The following is a 22,987-nucleotide window of genomic DNA, read 5'->3' on the forward strand; positions in this document are numbered from 1 at the left end:
GGAAATTAAAAACTAAAAACAATGTTTTAAGTGAGAAGTAGGCATTGGTCTGAAGCTGAAAAAGAAAGCAAATTCACATGAGCACCACAATGTCTATTCCACCAATTCTCTACCAAGAATTTCCAGCACACAGCTTTGACCTACTACAATAGCTATGTTGATATATTTTACTTCAAACTATGTGTAGGCAGGTTGCTTAGCATTCAAAACCTTTTCAAACAGCCTAATTCATTATTTTTAGATTTAGGCCTATTGTAAATGTGTATTATTGCCGCATCACCATCTTTAGTGCAAAAAGAAGTACAATTACAAACAGAACTTTAAAAGATACACTATGCATACATCGCTCCGCCTTTTCCTGGTTGCTAAAATTCAAATAGTTTGCCAAATTTCAGTTTATGTGACTAACAATGAAGTATAGTGTAGAGCAGTGGTTCCCAAACTTTTTATAGTCCCGTACCCCTTCAAACATTCAACCTCCAGCTGCGTACCCCCTCTAAGCACCAGGTTTACATCATTGTAAGCCTGCCACACACACACTATACAATGCATTTATTAAACATAAGAATGAGTGGGAGTTGGAAGTGACAAAGAGCTCTTATAGGACCAGGGCACAAATAATAATATCAACAATTTTGCTCTTTATTTAGCCATCTTACGTGTAAAACTTTATTTGGTCATAAAAAATGGTGAATAACTCACCACAGGTTAATGAGAAAGATGTGCTTGAAAGGATACATATAACTCTGCAATGTTGGGTTGTATTGGAGAGTCTCAGTCTTAAATCATTCTCCACACACAGTCTGTGCCTGTATTTAGTTTTCATGCTAGTGAGGGCCAAGAATCCACTCTCACATAGGTACGTGGTTGCAAAAGGTATCAGTGTCCTAAAAGCGCAATTTGCCAAGACAGAATACGCTGAGCATAGTACTATCCAGAAATCTGGCAGTGGCTTCTGATTAAATTAGTTTGGGGAAAGTACCTGTGTAATTGCGCACCCAACTCACCCAGAAGCTTTGCTATATCACATTTGACATTGTCCGTAAGCTTGAGTTCATTTGCACACAAAAAAAATCATACAATGATGGAAAGACCTGTGTGTTGTCCTTGTTAATACAGACACAAAAGAGCTCCAACTTCTTAATCACAGCCTCAAATTTGTCCCGTACATTGAATATAGTTGGGGAGAGTCCCTGTAATCCTAGACTCAGATCATTCAGGCGAGAAAAAACATCACCCAGATAGACCAGTTGTGTGAGAAACTCGTCATCATGCAAGCGGTCAGACAAGTGAAAAATTTGGTCTGTAAAGAAAACGTTAAGCTCGTCTCTCAATAAAAAAACACATCAATACTTTGCCCCTTGATAACCAGCGCACTTCTGATTGTTGTAAAAGCGTTACATGGTTGCTGCCCATATCATCGCGTAGTGCAGAAAACACACGAGAGTTCAGAGGCCTTGCTTTAACATAGTTAACCATTTTCACTGTAGTGTCCAAAACGGCTTTCAAGCTGTCAGGCATTCCCTTGGCAGCAAGAACCTCTCGGTGGATGCTGCAGCGTACCCAAGTGGCATCGGAAACAACTGCTTGCATGTGCGTTACCACTCCACTATGTCTTCCTGTCATGGATTTTGCACCATCAGCATCAGTACAGATACCAACACATCTATTTGATGTCACAAAGCTGTCCAGTACTTAAAAAATATCCTCTCCTGTTGTCCTGGTTTCCAGTGGTTTGCAGAAGAGGATGTCCTCCTTAATCGACCCCCCATAAATGTTACGGACATATACCAGGAGCTGTGCCAGGCCCGCCAAGTCTGTTGACTCATCCAGCTGTAACGCATATAATTCATTGCCTTGTATGCGAAGCAGTAATTGTTTCAAAACATCTCCTGCCATGTCACTGATGCGTCGTGAAACAGTGTTGTTTGATGAAGGCATTGTCTGTATAGTTTTTTGGCCCTTTTCCCCCAGCATCGTCCCAGCCATATCCACGGCAGCAGGAAGAATTAAGTCCTCCACAATAGTATGGGGCTTGCCTGTCCTAGCCACTCGGCAGCTCAACATAAGACGCTTCTAGACCCTGTTGCTTTTATACATGTCTTACTACTCGAAAGTTGTCTTAATTCTCGCTCAAAACACTCCCGTAGCTTGTAGTCCCTGTCTGTTGTCAGTGCTTTCCCTGGTAAGGGGGCAGTAGCTCTTCGGCTGCATCAGATTCACAACTGTTCGTGTCCATGTTAGCTGGGCTCACAACAAATTTAGAATTACTGATGCTAGCACTGGATGTGCTCATGGAAGTAGAACAACTTGTGTTGTCAACAGGTGCAGGTGTAGTACTGCTGGTTGTAGCAGTACTACCAGTATAACTGGTATGTGTCTCGATGGACACAGGCCTTGCTTTTTTTAACCATTTATCCATTTTCGAGCAAACGGAATGAGCAGCAGCTGCGGAATTCCTGCAAGAGATTAACGGTTAATGTGATTGGATGTTAATTATTTGACTAGGCTACCCGTATTTGACATTGTTGTTATTTTGCTGAACACTAGATGGTTTAATTACATTTTTGCCAGTGAAACGAGGCTACTCAGGCGAGTAAAAAACCTCACCCAAATGTATAGCCCCGTTGGAAAATATAAATGGACTGTTTGAAAATGTGAAGAAAAAAATACAAATTAATATTAAAAGCCTTAAACACGGGCACCCTCATAGATATCATCCTAACCAACTTCCCCTCTAAATACACCTCTGCTGTCTTCAACCAAGATCTCAGCGATCACTGCCTCATTGCCTGCATCCGTAATGGGTCAGCGGTCAAACGACCTCCTCTCATCACTGTAAAACGCTCCCTGAAACACTTCAGCGAGCAGGCCTTTCTAATCGACCTGGCCGGGGTATCCTGGAAGGATATTGACCTCATCCCGTCAGTAGAGGATGCCTGGATATTTTTAAAAAATGCCTTCCTAACCATCTTAAATAAACATGCCCCATTCAAGAAATTTAGAACCAGGAACAGATATAGCACTTGGTTCTCCCCAGACCTGACTGCCCTTAATCAACACAAAAACGTCCTATGGCGTTCTGCATTAGCATCGAACAGCCCCCGTGATATGCAGCTGTTCAGGGAAGCTAGAAACCATTATACACAGGCAGTTAGAAAAGCCAAGGCTAGCTTTTTCAAGCAGAAATTTGCTTCTTGCAACACTAACTCAAAAAAGTTCTGGGACACTGTAAAGTCCATGGAGAATAAGAACACCTCCTCCCAGCTGCCCACTGCACTGAAGATAGGAAACACTGTCACCACTGATAAATCCACCATAATTGAAAATTTCAATAAGCATTTTTCTACTGCTGGCCATGCTTTCCACCTGGCTACTCCTACCCCTGTCAACAGCACTGCACCCCCAACAGCAACTCGCCCAAGCCTTCCCCATTTCTCCTTCTCCCAAATCCATTCAGCTGATGTTCTGAAAGAGCTGCAAAATCTGGACCCCTACAAATCAGCCGGGCTAGACAATCTGGACCCTTTCTTTCTAAAATTATCTGCCGAAATTGTTGCCACCCCTATTACTAGCCTGTTCAACCTCTCTTTCGTGTCGTCTGAGATTCCCAAAGATTGGAAAGCAGCTGCGGTCATCCCCCTCTTCAAAGGGGGGGACACTCTTGACCCAAACTGCTACAGACCTATATCTATCCTACCATGCCTTTCTAAGGTCTTCGAAAGCCAAGTCAACAAACAGATTACCGACCATTTTGAATCTCACCATACCTTCTCTGCTATGCAATCTGGTTTCAGAGCTGGTCATGGGTGCACCTCAGCCACGCTCAAGGTCCTAAACGATATCTTAACCGCCATCGATAAGAAACATTACTGTGCAGCCGTATTCATTGATCTGGCCAAGGCTTTCGACTCTGTCAATCACCACATCCTCATCGGCAGACTCAACAGCCTTGGTTTCTCAAATGATTGCCTCGCCTGGTTCACCAACTACTTCTCTGATAGAGTTCAGTGTGTCAAATCTGAGGGTCTGTTGTCCGGACCTCTGGCAGTCTCTATGGGGGTGCCACAGGGTTCAATTCTTGGACCGACTCTCTTCTCTGTATACATCAATGAGGTCGCTCTTGCTGCTGGTGAGTCTCTGATCCACCTCTACGCAGACGACACCATTCTGTATACTTCCGGCCCTTCTTTGGACACTGTGTTAACAACCCTCCAGGCAAGCTTCAATGCCATACAACTCTCCTTCCGTGGCCTCCAACTGCTCTTAAATACAAGTAAAACTAAATGCATGCTCTTCAACCGATCACTACCTGCACCTACCCGCCTGTCCAACATCACTACTCTGGACGGCTCTGACTTAGAATACGTGGACAACTACAAATACTTAGGTGTCTGGTTAGACTGTAAACTCTCCTTCCAGACCCATATCAAACATCTCCAATCCAAAGTTAAATCTAGAATTGGCTTCCTATTTCGCAACAAAGCATCCTTCACTCATGCTGCCAAACATACCCTTGTAAAACTGACCATCCTACCAATCCTCGACTTTGGCGATGTAATTTACAAAATAGCCTCCAATACCCTACTCAACAAACTGGATGCAGTCTATCACAGTGCAATCCGTTTTGTCACCAAAGCCCCATACACTACCCACCATTGCGACCTGTACGCTCTCGTTGGCTGGCCCTCGCTTCATACTCGTCGCCAAACCCACTGGCTCCATGTCATCTACAAGACCCTGCTAGGTAAAGTCCCCCCTTATCTCAGCTCGCTGGTCACCATAGCATCTCCCACCTGTAGCACACGCTCCAGCAGGTATATCTCTCTAGTCACCCCCAAAACCAATTCTTTCTTTGGCCGCCTCTCTTTCCAGTTCTCTGCTGCCAATGACTGGAACGAACTACAAAAATCTCTGAAACTGGAAACACTTATCTCCCTCACTAGCTTTAAGCACCAACTGTCAGAGCAGCTCACAGATTACTGCACCTGTACATAGCCCACATATAATTTAGCCCTATCAACTACCTCTTTCCCAACTGTATTTAATTTATTTATTTATTTTGCTCCTTTGCACCCCATTATTTTTATTTCTACTTTGCACATTCTTCCATTGCAAAACTACCATTCCAGTGTTTTACTTGCTATATTGTATTTACCTTGCCACCAAGGCCTTTTTTTGCCTTTACCTCCCTTCTCACCTCATTTGCTCACATTGTATATAGACTTGTTTATACTTTATTATTGACTGTATGTTTGTTTTACTCCATGTGTAACTCTGTGTTGTTGTATCTGTCGAACTGCTTTGCTTTATCTTGGCCAGGTCGCAATTGTAAATGAGAACTTGTTCTCAACTTGCCTACCTGGTTAAATAAAGGTAAAATAAATAAATAAATAAAATATATAGATAGTTTTTTTTAATTTAGCGTACCCTCGACTGCATACCTCAGTTTGGGAATACATGGTGTAGAGAATAATCTAAACCCCTGTGAAATATATTTTCCATAACCAAAAATATTGTATTTTCAGCTGGTGTACAAAACCAAAAGTAAAAGACAGACAAAAAAATAATGTTGGAAACACAAGTGGTTCTGAGCTTATGTCAATATTACACAGGCAAGCTAACAGTTACATAAATAAGGAATGAAGACAGGCTCTATCTAAGCTACTGTGTCCTGTTGTTTTGCTGGGCACCTCCTGACCAAAAAACAATGTTATTATGATTATTTTTCAATTACATGTATTGCTAAAATAAAGGTTTAAGGAAATACATGCATGCACCACATTACTACAAGACAAAACGACTCAGTAAGTATAAAAGCAAAGCTTGCTTTCATTTAAAAAAATAAAAAAGCATGAAAAGGTGTGCCTACACATAGTTTGAAGTACAATACCAACATAGCTATTGTAGGTCAACGCTGTGTGCTGGAAATTCTTGGTAGAGTGTTGGTGGAATAGGCATTGTGGTGCTCATGTGAATTTCCTTTCTTTTTAACAATAACTGAAATATTGCATTTACATAAGTATTCAGACAATTTACTCAGTACTTTGTTGAGCACCTTTGACAGTGATTACAGCCTCAAGTCTTCTTGGATATGACACTACAAGCTTGGCACACATGTATTTGGGGAGTTTCTCCCATTCTTTTCTGCAGATCCTCTCAAGCTCTGTCAGGTTGGATGGGGAGCGTCGCTGAACAGCTATTTTCAGGTCTCTCCAGAGATGTTTGATCGCGTTCAATTCTGGGCTCTAGCTGGGCCACTCAAGGACATTCAGAGACCTGCCCCAAAGCCACTCCTGCGTTTCATTGGCTGTGTGCTTAGGGTCATTCCCCTGTTGGAAGATCAACCTTCGCCCCAGTCTGAGGTCCTGATTGCTCTGGAGCAGGTTTTCCTCAAGGATCTCTCTGTACTGTTGCTCCTTTTATCTTTCCCTCGACCCTGACTAGTCTCACAGTCCCAGGATTCACAAGATTCTCTGGTCTGATGAAACCAAAGATTGAGATCTTTGGCCAGAATGCCAAATGCCACGTCTGGCGGAAACCTGGCACCATCCTTACGGTGAAGCATGGTGGTGGCAGCATCATGCTTGGGGATGTTTTTCAGCGGCATCCTTTAGGTGCCTTTTGGCAAACTCCAAGCGGGCTGTTATGTGCCTTTTACTGAGGAGTGGCTTCCATCTGGCCACTCTACCATAGAATCCTGAGTGATGGAGTGCTGTAAAGATGGCTGTCCTTCTGGGAGGTTCTCCCATCTCCACAGAGGAACTCTGGAGCTCTGTCTGAGTGACCATTGGGTTCTTGGTCACCCTCCCTGACCAAGACCCTTCTCGTCTGATTGCTCAGTTTGGCCAGGCGGCCAGCTCTAGGAAGAGTCTTGGTGGTACCAATCTTCTTCAATTTAAGAATGATGGAGGCCACTGTGTTCATGGGGAGCATCAATGCTGCATAAATGTTGGTTCCCTTTCCCAGATCTGTGCCTCGACACAATCCGGTCTCGGAGCTCTACGGACAATTCTCTGACATGCACTGTCAACTGTGAGACCTTATATAGACAGGTGTGTGTCTTTCCAAATCATGTCCAATCAATTGAATTTACCACAGGTGGACTCCAATCAAATTGTAGAAACATCTCAAGTATGATCAATGGAAACAGGATGCACCTGAACTCAATTTGAGACTCATAGCAACGGGTCTGAATAATTATGTAAATAAGGTCTGTTTTTTATTTTTAACACATTTGCAAAAATGTATTTAAAAAACTGTTTTTGCTTTGTGATATTGGGGTAGTGTGTGTAGATGGATTAAATATACAATTTCATACATTTTTAAAAGTCTGCAATGTAACAAAATGTGGAAAAGTGTAAGGGGTCCAAATGCACTGTATATCCATAAAAATGATGCCAGCTGATTCATGATTTGGACTGGCTGAGAATAGCTGCCTGCCTGTCTGTCTGTCTCGTCCCGATACGACACATTCATTACTATGGGACAGCTGGAGGTCCAATATGAGCTCCTAAAATCACACAAAAAAACTGGATGTTCTTAGTCCACAACAACGCTTAAACCACATCAGGAGACCACTTTGAGGTCTGGGAATAATCTAAGAAATGTCTATTTTTGGGAGTAGTTATTCTTTACAGTAATTCAAGTGTGCACCAGCCAGAGACCACTGGTTAACAATATTTCTGTAGCGCTCATGTGACTGCAGAGTTTGCAAAACAAATGGCTACTGAATTGACGCAAACAATCATGAGGCATAGGCTACTTTGAGGTTAACATTTAACTGAGAAGGTTTTTGGGAAAGCCTTTCCATCTCTACCAGAAGGTTAGGATTAGAAGCATTGCTAAGGGCTAAAGTGTAGACATATGCACACAAACAACAGAGAGATAAGGATCAACCTAGAGGAAACCTGTTTTACATTAGGATGCATGTACCTGTCACTCTGTGGGAGCCCTTTTTTTCAACAGCATGCATGGTTTTACAACCTAGGGCCTTTGTAGGACTATGTACTTTGGCTTTCATCCAAACTACAAACATGAGAGAGAGACAGACAGACACATGCACACAAACAGAGAAGGGGACAGAGACCGAGAGCGGGAAAGAGAGAGAGAGACAGATACAAAGAGAGAGTTGAGAATGTGAAGCATGCATAACAGCACCCTCGAGTGTCTTGAGGGGCCCTCCATTCGGGGCTGAGAGAATCATAGAACAAACACGACAAAGACACACACACACACACGTCTGCACTGCAGTCGGCAGAACAGGGCTGCTGTGAGTGACCTTCCACAGTGACATTCTTGCCCATGGGAGAGATAGGCACAGGGAGCTCTCAACCTGATTAATAATAAAGACCAGGGCCTGGTTTCCCAAAAGTTCACCGTTATATCCCAGAGCTGTCTCCAAAAACAATCGTTACTACGGTTGCACTTAAAGACCCTTGTTATTTACCTCAGACCAATCGTAGAACAGCTAAGTTAGATGCTTTTTGCGTTACTTTATATACAGATCTCCACTAAACAAAGAATCAAGAAGTTGATCTGTCTCCCTGTGACCGCCGAGAACTCCAGAGCAAAGTTGACTTCAAATACAAAGTAACCAATGCCTTTGCAATTGTTACAAACCCAGGATAAAAATATGCTTCAAATGAAAATTGAGATGACTGCATTAAAAGAAAAATACAGTATAGGCTACATCCCTTTATACATGCATACTACATTACCTAAAGTATCTGGACAATTGCTCGTCGAACATCTCATTCCAAAATGATGGGCATTTATATGGAGCTGGTCCCCCCTTTGCTGCTGTAACAGCCTCCACTCTTCTGGGAAGGCTTTCCACTAGATGTTGGAACATTGCTACAGGGATTTGCTTCCATTCAGCCACAAGAGCATTAGTGAGGTCGAGCACTGATGTTAGGCGATTAGACCTGGCTCGCAGTCCACATTCCAATTCATCCCAAAGGTGTTCGACGGGGTTGAGGTCAGGGCTGTGTGCAGGCCAGTCAAGTTCTTCCACACCGATCTTGACAAACAATGTCTGTATGGACCTCGTTTTGTGCACAGTCATTGTCATGCTGAAACAGGGTCTTCCACAAACTGTTGTCACAATGTTAGAAGCACAGAATCGTCTAGAATGTCATTGTGTGCTGTAGCGTTAACATTTCCCTTCAATTGGAACTAAGGAGCCTGAACCATGAAAAACTACCCCAGACCATTATTCCTCCTCCAACAAACTCTACAGTTGGCACTACGCATTGAGGACGGTAGCGTTCTCCTGGTATCCGCCAAACCCAGTTTTGTCAGTCGGACTGACAGATGGTGAAGCGTGATTCATCACTTCCACTGCCCCAGAGTCCAATGGCAGCGAGCTTTACACCATTCTAGTCAATGCTTAGCATTGTGCATGGGGATCTTAGGCTTGTGTGCGACTGCCCGGCCCCGGAAACCCATTTCATTTAACTCCCGACTAACAGTTCATGTACTAACGTTGCTTCCAGAGGCAGTTTGGAACTTGGCGGGGGGGTGTTGCAACCGAAGACAGACGATTTTTACACAATACGCCCTTCAAGCCCTCGTGGTCCCGTTCGGTGAACTTGTGTGGCCTACCACTTTGCGGCAGAGCTGTTGTTCCTCCTAGACGTTTCCACTTCACAATAACAGCACTTACAGTTGACTGGGGCAACTCTAGAAGGGCAGAAATTTGACAAACTTATTTGTTGGAAAGGTGGCATCCTAGGACTGTGCCACATTGAAAGTTACTGAGCTCTTCAGTAAGGCCATTCTACTGTCAATGTTTGTCTATGGAGATTGCATGGCTTGGTGCTCGATTTTATACACCTGTCAGCAACGGTGTGGCTGAAATAGCCGAATCCACTAATTTGAAGGGGTGTCCACATACTATTGTATATATAGTATTTCAATCACATTGGAATAAATTTCATGATAATTAAATGTAGTTATATTTTAGTAATTGTCGGCTACTGTCTGAAAATGTTGCCTCAATATATTTCATGATGTGTAACAAGTGCACAATGATGTGCCAAATCTTGATTGAGTGCATTTTTATAGGTTAATTATAGGGCAATGCTTATAACTATTAGAATAAGCTGCCTCAATATTTGCAGCCATATGAGATATCTCTCTAGAAGCTGTTCCATCGTCAGTATTGTGGAATAATTTGAATGTTAAGGTAAGATTTTATTGGAGTAAGCTGATCTGAGAGCAGCGTTGCTTTTCTTTCGATCCTATCAGTATCGACACGTTGTGACGCACTTAGCAAATGTTCTCCCATGCTTAGTGTTTTGTGAAAGGCATGTTACATATTCGGCAGTTCTAGAAACGATGCATCATTAAAACACTCGTAAGCCTACATTTCATCGCTATGAGGAAACTGGGACGCTAAATTTCAATCACACCCACCACTACAATGTTTACACTGTGTCTTTGTTTACAAACTAGGAACCACGCACACACACTTCTTATCCAAGCAAGTTTGACCATGGGATAAAGGCCTACTGTAAAAACTAACACGGGATCAATTAATTTGCGCACCTAATGGCCATATTTACATAATACAGTGCCTTGCAAAAGTATTCATCCCCCTTGACATTTTTCCTATTTTGTTGCATTACAACCCGTAATTTAAATGGATATTTCTTTGGATTTCAAGTAATGGACATACACAAAATAGTCAAAATTGGTGAAATGAAATGAAAAAACTTGCTTCAGGAAAAAAAAAAAAATGGGAAAAGTGGTGCGTGCATATGTATTCACCTCCTTTGCTATGATTCCCCTAAATGAGCCCCTAAACAACCAATTACCTACAGAAGTCACATAATTAAATAAAGTCCACCTGTGTGCAATCTAAGTGTCACATGATCTCAGTATACAATTGACGTCTGAAGATTACATACACCTTAGCCAAATACATTTAAACTCAGTTTTTCCTAGTACAAATTCCCTGTTTTAGGTCAGTTAGGATCACCACTTAATTTTAAGAATGTGAAATGTCAGAATAATAGTAGAGAGAATGATTTATTGAAGCTCTTATTTCTTTCATCACATTCCCAGTGGGTCAGAAGTTTACATACACTCAATTAGTATTTGGTAGCATTGCCTTTCAATTGTTTGACTTGGGTCAACCGTTTCAGTAGCCTTCCACAAGCTTTCCACAATAGGTTGGGTGAATTTTGGCCTATTCCTCCTGACAGAGCTGCTGTAACTGAGGCAGGTTTGCAGGCTTGTGTCCCTGCTCGCACACGCTTTTTCAGTATTGCCCACAAATTTTCTATGGGATTGAGGTCAGGACTTTGTGATTGCCACTCCAATACCTTGACTTTTGTCCTTAAGCCATTTTGCCACAACTTTGGAAGTATGCTTGGGGTCATTGTCCATTTGGAAGACCCATTTGCGACCAAGCTTTAACTTCCTGACTGATGTCGTGAGATGTTGCTTCAATATATCCACATATTTTCCCATCCTCATGATGCCATCTATTTTGTGAAGTGCACCAGTCCCTCCTGCAGCAAAGCAACCCCACAACGATGCTACCACCCCCGTGCTTCACGGTTGGGATGGTGTTCTTCGGCTTGCATCTTAGCATCCCCCTTTTTCCTACAAACATAATGATGGTCATTATGGCCAAACAGTTATATTTCTGTTTCATCAGGCCAGTGGACATTTTTCCAAGAAGTACAATCTTTGTCCCCATGTGCAGTTGCAAACCATAGTCTGGCTTTTTATGGCGGTTTTGGAGCAGTGGCTTCTTCCTTGCTGAGCGGCCTATCAGGTTATGTCGACATAGGACTCGTTTTACTGTGGATATAGATACTTTTGTACCCGTTTCCTCCAGCATCTTCACAGGGTCCTTTGCTGTTGTTCTGGGATTAATTTGCACTTTTCGCACCAAAGTACATTCATCTCTAGGAGACAGAACGCGTCTCCTTCCTGAGTGGTATGACGGCTGTGTGGTCCCATAGTGTTTATACTTGCGTACTATTGTGTGTACAGATGAACGTGGTACCTTCAGGCATTTGGAAATTGCTCCAAAGGGTGAACCAGACTTGTGGAGGTCTACAATTGTTTTTCTGAGGTCTTGGCTGATTTCTTTAGACTTTACCATGATGTCAAGCAAAGAGGCACTGAGTTTGAAGGTGGGCCTTGAAATAGATCCACAGGTACACCCCCAATTGACTCAAATTATGTCAATTAGCCTATCAGAAGCTTCTAAAGCCATGATATCATTTTCTGGAATTTTCCAAGCTGTTTATAAAGGCAAAGTCAACTTAGTGTATGTAAACTTCTGACCCACTGGAATTGTGATACAGTGAATTATAAGTGAAATAATATGTCTGTAAACAATTGTTGGAAAAATGACTTGTGTCATGCACAAAGTAGATGTTCTAACCAACTTGCCAAAACTATAGTTTGTTAACAAGAAATGTGTGGAGTGGTTGATAAATTTGTTTTAATGACTCCAACCTAAGTGTATGTGAACTTCCGACTTCAACTGTATATATACACACACCTGTTCTGAAAGGCCCCAGAGTCTGCAACACCACAAAGCAAGGGGCACCACCAAGCAAGCGACACCATGAAGACCAAAGAGCTCGCCAAACAGGTCAGGGACAAAGTTGTAGAGAAGTACAGATCAGGGTTGGGTTATCAAAAATATTGGAAACTTTGAACTTCCCACGGAGCACCACTAAATCCATTATTCAAAAATGGAAAGAATATGGCACCACAACAAACCTGCCAAGAGAGGGCCGCAAACCAAAACTCATAGACCAGGCAAGGAGGGCATTAATTAGAGGCAACAAAGAGACCAAAGATAACCCTGAAGGAGCTGCAAAGCTCCACAGCGGTGATTGGAGTATCTGTCCATAGGACCACTTTAAGCAGCATACTCCACAGAGCTGGGCTTTATGGAAGAGTGGCCAGAAAAAAGCCATTGCTTAAAGAAAAAAATAAGCAAACATGTTTGGTGTTCACCAAAAGGCATGTGGGAGACTCCCCAAACATAAGTAAGAAAGTACTCTGGTCAGATGAGACTAAAATTGAGCTTTTTGGCCATCAAGGAAAACGTTATGTCTGGCGCAAACCCAACACTTCGCATCACCCCGAGAACAACATCCCCACAGTGAAGCATGGTGGTGGCAGGATCATGCTGTGGGATTGTCTTTCATCGGTAGGGACTGAGAAACTGGTCTGAATTGAAGGAATGATGGATGGCGCTAAATACAGGGAAATTCTTGAGGGAAACCTGTTTCAGTCTTCCAGAGATTTGAGACTGGGACAGAGGTTCACCTCCCAGCAGGACAATGACCCTAAGCATACTGCTAAAGCAACAGTTGAGTAGTTCAAGGGGAAACATTTAAATGTCTTGGAATGGCCTAGTCAAAGCCCAGACCTCAATCCAATTGAAAATCTGTGGTATGACTTAAAGATTACTGTACACCAGCAGAACCCATCCCACTTGAAGGAGCTGGAGCAGTTTTGCCTTGAAGAATGGGCAAAAATCCCAGAGGCTAGACATACCCCAAGAGACTTGCAGCTGTAATTGTTGCAAAAGGTGGCTCTACAAAGTATTGACTTGGGGGGGGGGGGGGGGGGTGAATAGTTATACACGCTCAATTATTTATTTTTTTTGTCATATTTCTTGTGTTTTACAAGAAAAAATATTTTGCATCGAATGATACAAACCCCCCAAGAATCCATTTTAATTCCAGGTTGTAAGGCAACAAAATAGGAAAAATGCCAAGGGGGTGAATACTTTCACAAGCCACTGTATGTTTGCATCTGTGCAAAATGTGTACCAGGGTTGGGGTTGATTCTATTTTGATTCAGTAAATTCAGGAAGTGATTTGAAATTCAAATTCAATAATTGAAAAATCAAATGCCCTATATATATGGGTTAGTCGATTAGGCCTACTTCTCATCTGACAAAAGAGCTGTTCATTCTATGACAGATTTAGGTCTTGGCCTATTTGGTAACTGGGCATCTTTAACAAGGTTGGCTGATTAGGAAGACAGCTTCCGGTGTCAGATGAGAGCGATTGCATGTCTGCCAAACAGTGGTTTATTTGGGCTCTTGGCTGGACAACATTACTGCAGCATTCCTGTGTAAAGTAGGCCACTGCACCGTCGGTCTGTCTACACCTGATGACAACTTGGGAGCCGAGCGGTTCATATGAGATACCGTTTAGATAAAGACAGTAAGAAGATGGACACACAGACAGACCATAGATACACACGCACAAATCATAAAACATTGGATCAGATTGCAAAGCCATTACTCTATTGTTCATGTGTAAATTAGGTGATTGCTTTTTCTGTCTATATACACCCGACGTCAACTTTGAGCCAGGTATTTTGTGTGAGATGCTGTTTCAATAGCCTACATGCAAAGACAGACATTAAGACACACATACAATTTTGGATCTAATTGCAATGCTTTCCAGCACTGCCCATACACACTTGCAATTGCCCTGAGAATAGTGTGCCCAGTGTGTGTATAGCATCAGTGCTCTGATACTGAGGAAGGTGACCACTGCTGATGTCATTCTGTACCATCAGAATACCATTATAAGAGAGACAGTGAGCACTACATGCGCACACAACAATGAAATTATTGTGGATTGATATAATAGTTGGTTTAAAAAGTTCACATGGTTTGCAAGAAGGATTTCCCTAATAATCCTGTTTACATGGACACATCTGAAATCAAGCTACTGATGGGACTTTGATACACTTGAAAACGAATTATAAAATGTATACTTCACTCGCGGGTAAAAGGCGTTGCATGGTCAATCTGTCATCTGCATTGGCCGTGCAGCGTTTACGGTCATGTGGGCTCTACAGAAGTCAGGGTATTCCTACTTCTTGCGCTTTATAGAGCAGTGCAGAACTGTTGTGAAGGAAGTTGTCAAGGAAGTGAGTTTGTGTTTATACAGAAACTTATGCCAACCAGTCATGTCAATGTGGAGCTTTACGGAGCCCTCCTTATTGTTACAAAATTTGAGCAGTTACGGAGGTCATTTTGGCCCCTGCATGACTCCAGAGGCTCTGCAATTGCGTCACACCATCCTTATGGCGTCTCCGACATTTTCGGACCAAGCATAAAATGGCTTTAAGAGGGAAGTTTGCGCTAACGTTACCCGGTGCTGGCACATGCGCAGATCAAATACACCACTGGAACGCCGAATAAAATAATTCAAAAGATTGCTCAGAAAACCAGGTGTTTAATTCGGCGTATACTTACTTCGATTATGACCTTATGCCGATTAAGATAAGCATGACTAATGTCATAATCAGTTTAATATCAAATTATTAGTGTGCATGTAAATGTACTTAGTAAGATACCAAACAAACACACACACTCACACAGCATAGGGACGCCGAAACCAGTGAACACCAGCTATCACATATAAGTGAGCTATAATAATGTTATGATAAGGAATTATGGTTGCCCAACATTTTCAGCTGTCAAAAGAAAAAACAAAGCTTGCTGCTCACTTGTCATAACTCAGTCAGTCAAAGGAACTGACAACACCAATGCCATACTTGGCCAGCATACACAAGTTGTCAGCCAGCATGATATTAGCTAACCAACCAACTACCTACAGTATGGCACCCATTTTAATACCGGTCGGTCACTAACTAGCCGACATTCCAGAGAAGTAACAAATTAATTGCTTAAAGCTGCCAGCACTAGTCACGTGTATTATTGGTAAACACAGACGGTTAGAATAAACGATGGATCTGTCAACAAAAATGCAACAGTTAACCACTTATCTAGCTCGCTAGCATGCTATCTGTTGTTAGCTAGGTACTGTTCGAAGCTACTTACACATCGATAGTCGTCAGAATCTGTATTAAAGAAAATACAGCGTCTACTGTCGTTATTTAATGGAATTATATTGTTACTATCCATTTCTTTTTACAATTTGCTAGCAATGTTTTGATGTTTGGACGTCACTACACATCATGTGAAATTTGATGACATCAACTTCCTAGCTAGCTACAGTGCACGGCTAAGGACAAACAGAATGGACGCTATGTCGTTCGAACATTTTGTTTGTTCATGCCGCCACCTACTGTGCGGTAGTGTGTGGTCGACACGTCACAATTGGACATTTCTGTGATACAAAAATAAAAGGAAGGGAGAAAAGGAAACAATTGTACCACTACCCCTATACCTATATACCACTATTTTATAAAAACTTAAATTCACCACCCCATTCCACTACCTTGACCCTAACTGATTAACCAACAGTGCAGTTCAAGAAGAGTTAAGAAAATATTGACCAAATACACTAAAGTAAAAAATAATAAAAAGTAACACAATAAAATAACAATAACGAGGCTATATACAGGGGGCACCAGTACCGAGTCAGTGTGCAGAGGTACAGGTTATTTGAGGTAATTTGTACATGTAGGTAGGGGTGAAGTGGCTATGCATAGATAATAGCAGCAGTGTACAAAACAAATGGAGGGGGATCAATGTAAATAGTCTGGTGGCCATTTTATTAATTGTTCAGCAGTCTTATGGCTTGGGGATAGAAACTGTTAAGGAGCCTTTTGGTCCTAGACTTAGCACTCCGGTACCGCTCGCTGTGCGATAGCAGAGAAAACAGTCTATGACTTGGGTGACTGGAGTCTCTGGCAATTTTATGGGCTTTCCTCTGACACCACCTATTATATAGGTCCTGGATGGCAGGATGCTTGGTCCCAGTTATGTACAGGGCCGTACGCACTACTCTCTCAGATCCCGAGCAGTTGCCATTCCAGGTAATGAATCAACCAGTCAGGTTGATGCTCTCGATGGTGCAGCTGTAGAACTTTTTGAGGATCTGGGGACCCATGCCAAATCTTTTCAGTCTCCTGAGGGGGAAAAGGTTTTGTCGTGCCCTCTTCATGACTGTCTTGGTGTGTTTGGACCATGATAGTTCGTTGGTGATGTGGACACCAAGGAGCTTGAAACTCTCAACCCGCTCCACTACAGACCCGTCAATGTTAATGGGGGTGTGTTCGGCCTGCCTTTTCCTGTAGTCCACGACCAGCTGCTTTGTCTTGCTCATGTTGAGGGAGAGGTTGTTATCCTGGCACCACACTGCCAGTTCTAAAGTCCTCCTCCCCATAGGCTGTCTCATCGTCGTCGGTGATCAGGCCTACCACTGTTGTGTCACAAGCAAACTTAATGGCAACCATGGCAATGAATGCTAAGAACTTAAATACAGTTAATTTTATCTTTGAAACATTTAATTGAAATACTGTAGAATTCCATTCATTCCTATGGATGACTACTCCTACGGAGGAGAGCCAATATGACTAACAGGTAGCTTCAAAGCCTCTCAATGACCAATACATAGCATCAGAAATCCAGGGTTTTTACACTGTACTTTATTGGTATTGACCCTCAAGATGAGGTTTTCTCTTCTTATGCAGACTGTAGCTAACCCTTTCACATTAAATTATACTTGTCAGGAAGATGTATGTCTATCTTTGTGTATGTGCAAGAGGTAAAGGCTGGTGGCCAGCCAGGCATATGGCAATGTTGTACATATTGAGGTTGTAAATCTTGAACCAACTTATCGGGTTTTTGAATGCAAACTTCCTCCACACTTTCTCATTTTAAAATACAGTAAAACCGTATACTTTACTTAAATGTATCGTGCTATTCTACTTCAGGCTAACCTCACATTAACCTAACTGGTTATTACCAACCTTGCAATGATTTCCTTCAAAGTAATTCCTTCCTTGTCCCTTGAAATGCATAACACCCTTCAAAGTGTAGGCCATGCATTTTTAGGACCTGCCAGTGCTATAGCAACTGCTACATTTGACAGAAGAGGTGAGATAGCTGCTAGCCAATAATAACAAGTTGTTGTCATTATCACTGAAGATGTTTTCAAAGTGAAATACATACATTTTATTATCAAACACAAACAGAGCCATTTAGCTATACCTTTGGCCTGAAAAGGGATAGGTGACAGAGAAGTGACCAAATGATGAGGAATCCAGAGGAAAGCAAAACCCACATGTTGCAACACTAATTAGATAGATAGTAGGAGGACGAATACTGTGGGGGGTGTGACTGCTGTAAAGGCACAGCATGTCTTCAGGTATTTGCCAATGGGTAAGAGGTGTTGCTCTCGGTATCTAGACTTAAACTGGTTCTGTTCTGTTCATTGCTATTGTGCTTCACCACAATGGAATCTGCTGTAGGGGTGGGACTCGGAAACAGAGTTGGTGCTGACCTCATGCCAAAGACATTTTCTGAAACCTGTAATGAAGATTCAGTCATTCGATATGCAGCAGTCCTGTGTGTTTTTGTGTTTTTGTATGTGAGTATGTACTGTATGTACTGTATGTAAGTACAAGGTAATATTGTCAGTTTATGATTGATTTAGTTTTGTTTTTCATGTAATAAGGTCTGTGTTTGTCTGTAATAGGTGTCCCTTTGTATGTGTTTTTTTTGTATGTGTGTGTGTGTGTGTGTGTGTGTGTATGTGTGTGTGTGTGTGTGTGGGGGGGGGGGGGGGGGGGGGGGGGGGGGAATGTGGGAAATGTGTGAAATGTGTGTAGAGAGGCTCATTGTTGCCACTAAGACCCAGCTGCACCCATCCCCAATGGTGGCTTCAGAGCTTCAGAGACTGTCACACCCTGGGAAAGATGAGGCAACACTGACATGCCTCTGTCTCAGTTTCCTAGAGATGAGGTTACAATGGGACAACACAGAAGAAACAAACACACTACACAGACACCACGCACACACACCTACATTCCTCCTTGCCTCTCACTCAGTGACGCCTGCTCCCTAACACATTTGTAGCACATAATATTGAATATCCTATGACTGTAATGCTGCGTTATAACGTGAAGTGTATTTGCAATTTGCAATAAAAGCATGTTAGGTGCGGGACAATAAACGTAATGATCAAATTGATCAGTACGCTCGGAAAGTATTCAGACCCCTTGACTTTTTCCACATTTTGCTACATTACAGCATTATTCTAAAATTGATTAAATTACATTTATTCCTCATCAATCTACACACAATACCGCATAATGTGTAAGCGAAAACAGGTTTGTAGAAATTTTGGGTAAATTCAATTGTTTGGACATTATTTAGAAATGCACACACCTGTCTATATAACGTCCCACAGTTGACAGTGCATGTCAAAACAAAAACCAAGCCATGAGATCGAAGGAATTGTCTGTAGAGCTCAGAGACAGGATTGTGTCGAGGCACAGATCTGGGGAAGGGTACCAAAACATGTATTGAAGGTCCCCAAGAACACAGTGGCCTCCATCATTCTTAAATGGAAGAAGTTTGGAACCACCAAGACTCTTCCTAGAGCTGGCCGCCCGGCCAAATTGAGCAATCGGGGGAGAAGGGCCTTGGTCAGGGAGGTGACCAAGAACCCGATGGTCACTCTAACAGAACTCTAGAGTTCCTCTGTGGAGATTGGAGAAACTTCCAAAAGGACAACCATCTCTGCAGCACTCCACCAATCAGGCCTTTTCTGTAGAGTGTCCAGATGGAAGCCACTCCTCAGTAATAGGCACATGACAGCCAGCACCTAAAGACTCTCAGATCATGAGAAACATTATTCTCTGGTCTGATGAAACCAATATTTAACTCTTTGGCCTGTATCCCAAGCGTCATGTCTGGAGGAAACCTGGCACCATCCCTGCGGTGAAGCATGGTGGTGTGAGCATCATGCTGTGGAGATGTTTTTCAGCGGCAGGGATTGGGAGACTAGTCAGGATTAAGGATTGAGGGAAGGAGCCCGGACTTGAACCCAGTCAAACATCTCTGGAGAGACCTGAAAATAGCTGTGCAGCGACGCTTCCCCTCCAACCTGACAGAGCTTAAGAGGATCTGCAGAAAAGAATGGGAGAAACTCCCCAAATACATTTGTGCCAAGCTTGTAGCGTCAGACCCAATAAGAATTTAGGCTCTAATCGCTGCCAAAGGTGCTTCAACAAAGTACTGAGTAAAGGGTCTGAATACAAATGTAAATGTGATATTTCAGTTGTTTTTTTCTTTGTCATTATGGGGTATTGTGTGTAGATTGATGAGGGGAAAAAACTATTGAATCCATTTTAGAGTAAGGCTGTAACATTACAAAAGGTGGAAAGGGTCAAGGGGTCTGAATACTTTCCGAATGCACTGTAGAGACATACACTGGACCGTTTCTTTTATACTGGTTTTATATTAGAAAAACGTATTAGAAAGTCTTGTGTTTGTGAGCCTGAAGTGTTTCCCTGTCATTACTGTTCCCAGTTAATCCAGGACATTTACCAGCTGCAGGTTGTGACAGATCTTCTTATGGAAAATTGAATAGCATATCCAAACAAATGATATCCACCCTGGTTGAAATGTATTGGGGTCAGTTGGAGGATGATAGCTGTTGCAATTCTAATCCTGATCCACAACACTCTAGGTGAAGTGTTGCTATAGGCAAAGAACTTGCATAACAAATTAATTTCCTTTATAAAAAAGTTTAATTCTCAGTACAAATACAGAATCTTCAATACAAAAACATAATATAGTACATACAAAAACAATGGCTTATGGAGTTTCACCTCTCCATAAATACCATGGCAACAGCAACATATTAACATGACCTCTTGGAATCCTTCATTATTCTCTATGCAGAAGAACCATCGGTTGATTTCAGTTCATTGGTCATATAGGGCAGCAATGGGATCATAGGCAAGAATCTCTCAAGCCTCCTCCATTTAGCTAAGCACATAATAAAGAAACATAACAATAAGGAAAAATATACAAGACCTGTACAGACTATTTGACACACTGGCAATATTAGACATGCTAAATCCTATGAGCATTTCCCCTTACTGGGAAGTTAAAAAATATAGCCAAATGTCTCTGAGGTCATGCACTTCTTCAACCTTGAAATATACAGCTCTCAAACATACAGTGCGAGGTAACAAGTTAAATACATCAATATTAAATAAATGTATACATATGTATTATCTGTGTCACTTGAGCTGAAGGCATGGGGCGCCATTGAACACCGTGCATAAAACATAGACATGGTGGTAAAAAAATCAGAGTGCAAACAGGTGTTGTGGAACCCGGATATACCACATAGCAGGTCAACCACAACATTACTATGGATCGACACAATATACCACAAAGGTCAAATAATACCACATATAGAGAGCAGAAATGTTTATTTCTGTCTCTCTTATTTTCTTTCTATCTCCATCCATTCAAAGGAATTTCATCAGTTATAGACTATTCAGTTCAGTTCACCTCATTCCCGCTAAATAATACACAATCGATCACCAGGGAATGAGAATCGATCATCCGGGATCATCGTTGCGCTGCATTTTAGTAGCATCCAATGCCGATCTCCTGCTTGTAGCGGTTGGTCAGGGTGTTGGCCTGTTGCGTCAGCTTGGACAGCACCCCGTGGAGCCCCGTCATGTGGAACTGGAACTGCTTCTGCAGGTTATCCTCGTCTTCCTCGGACGACACCTCAGAATCTTCCTCCGCTGAATCCATCCGCGAGATGGAAGCACGGCTCTCCTTTCGCTTCTTGGCTTCCTCGGCGCGCATCACTCCCCACTCGATGTCGCAACGGATAGACTTGAGCAGCTGGTAGTAGCTGTACATGTCCCCGTCCTCGATGTCGCTGTTTCCCGAGCTTTTCAGGGCGGCCATCTCCCTCTCCTCTTCAAGGGGGACGTCCCGCAGCAGGCTGGGCACCATTACCGTCTGGTCCATGTTGTTGACGGCACCGATGAAGCGGTTCATGGAGTTGAACAGGGAGTTCTTCTGCAGGTGGGATTCTGAGATCTGCATCATCTTGGCGACTGTTGTTGATTCTTGAACTTATTTTATAAATTAAATGTATATCTGTCAACCAGAGCTGGATAGTTCGTTTCTTCTACTTTCTAATCGGCTTTGGAAAGCGGCTTGTCCTTTTGTATTAAATTATTAAACAGAGCTATGAAGAGAGTTTGGCAGTTGTTCTCGTTTCTTCTTTTGCCTATTCCTTCTTCTTTTCGTTTCTGTTCTGACTCTTACTGGTCCCCGGTCGGATCTTTATAGAGCAGGTGGATTCGTGTCCAAGGGCGTGCCCAGAACCTGTTTGTCAGGATTATTCTACCTCTACAGTAATCGGACTCCAATGAGCTAGTACACAGACAGAAAAAAACATGTTGGCATAGTTTGCATGAAGGGGATTGGCCTCCCAGTAGCGATATGCCTACTATCCGGCCCTTGCACAGTGCCCAGTAAGAAAGCAATGAATGCATCTTCTGCAAACCAAATGATAGGAGGCTCTATGTCCGCGCAATTGTCAGCCTGTGTTGCGCATCAGCCACTCAAACACAGCACAATGGTTTATAAGTGAGCTTTCTCAAAACATTCACACACCAAGCACACAAAAAAATAATTATAGTTTACATTGCAATCGATTTCAAACTTCATTCACATTGGCCTATATTTTGCTCTCATGTATTCCAATGCAAACATGACTGACGCTACATCAAACCCAGCAACCTCACCGGATAAACCATTCAGGGCGAGGTCTGACCTAGCAGAACGCCAGGTTATGAATATTCATGAGAAAGCCATCAGCCCACAACCGTGCCTCCAATTGAAACCAATAATATGTTCGGCTGTCTGTCTCGGAGCCGGGACTAGCTCTCTATTGACCAATCGGTGGGTGAAGGAGGGAAGCGAAGCACTGGATCCCTGCCAATGGGGAAAGCAGAGGATTAACCCTATACATTCCACCCTTTTCTTGTTGGAGACGAGTCGGCAAGGTCTGTAATGTTAGGACATAGGCCAACACTAATAGGTTGTCAGAGTAAAGTTATTCATTCATCTCCTGGATCAGCGATTTTTCCAAACTAGGCTGAACTAAATTTGAAATGTAACCTTTATTTAACTAGGCAAGTCGGTTAAGAACACATTCTTATTTACAATGAGCCTACTGAGAAGCAG

At 42.5% G+C, this 22,987-nt stretch overlaps 2 protein-coding genes across 5 annotated transcripts in view; both read right to left on the bottom strand.

The window, feature by feature from the left end:
* The window catches only part of si:dkey-100n23.5 (cyclic AMP receptor 1), a 102,055-nt gene extending 86,017 nt beyond the window's left edge, over positions 1–16,038 (bottom strand). For 2 of the 4 annotated variants that reach the window (XM_036959563.1, XM_036959566.1), the window contains exon 1: positions 15,848–16,037. In XM_036959563.1, the coding sequence (XP_036815458.1) occupies positions 15,848–15,931 (84 nt within the window). In that variant the 5' untranslated portion in view covers positions 15,932–16,037. Of the gene's footprint in view, positions 1–15,847 lie in introns of all 4 variants that reach the window. The other 2 variants (XM_036959564.1, XM_036959565.1) reach the window with 2 other exon arrangements.
* A 4,454-nt stretch (positions 16,039–20,492) lies between these two features.
* LOC110502029 (mid1-interacting protein 1-B) lies at positions 20,493–22,519 on the bottom strand. The gene has a single exon (XM_021579938.2). The coding sequence runs from the start codon at positions 21,839–21,841 to the stop codon at positions 21,365–21,367; it is 477 nt and encodes a 158-aa protein (XP_021435613.1). The 5' UTR covers positions 21,842–22,519; the 3' UTR covers positions 20,493–21,364.
* Between the last annotated feature and the right edge of the window lie 468 nt (positions 22,520–22,987).

Source organism: Oncorhynchus mykiss, chromosome 22 (assembly GCF_013265735.2).
Source record: "Oncorhynchus mykiss isolate Arlee chromosome 22, USDA_OmykA_1.1, whole genome shotgun sequence".
Lineage (NCBI taxonomy): Eukaryota > Metazoa > Chordata > Actinopteri > Salmoniformes > Salmonidae > Oncorhynchus > Oncorhynchus mykiss.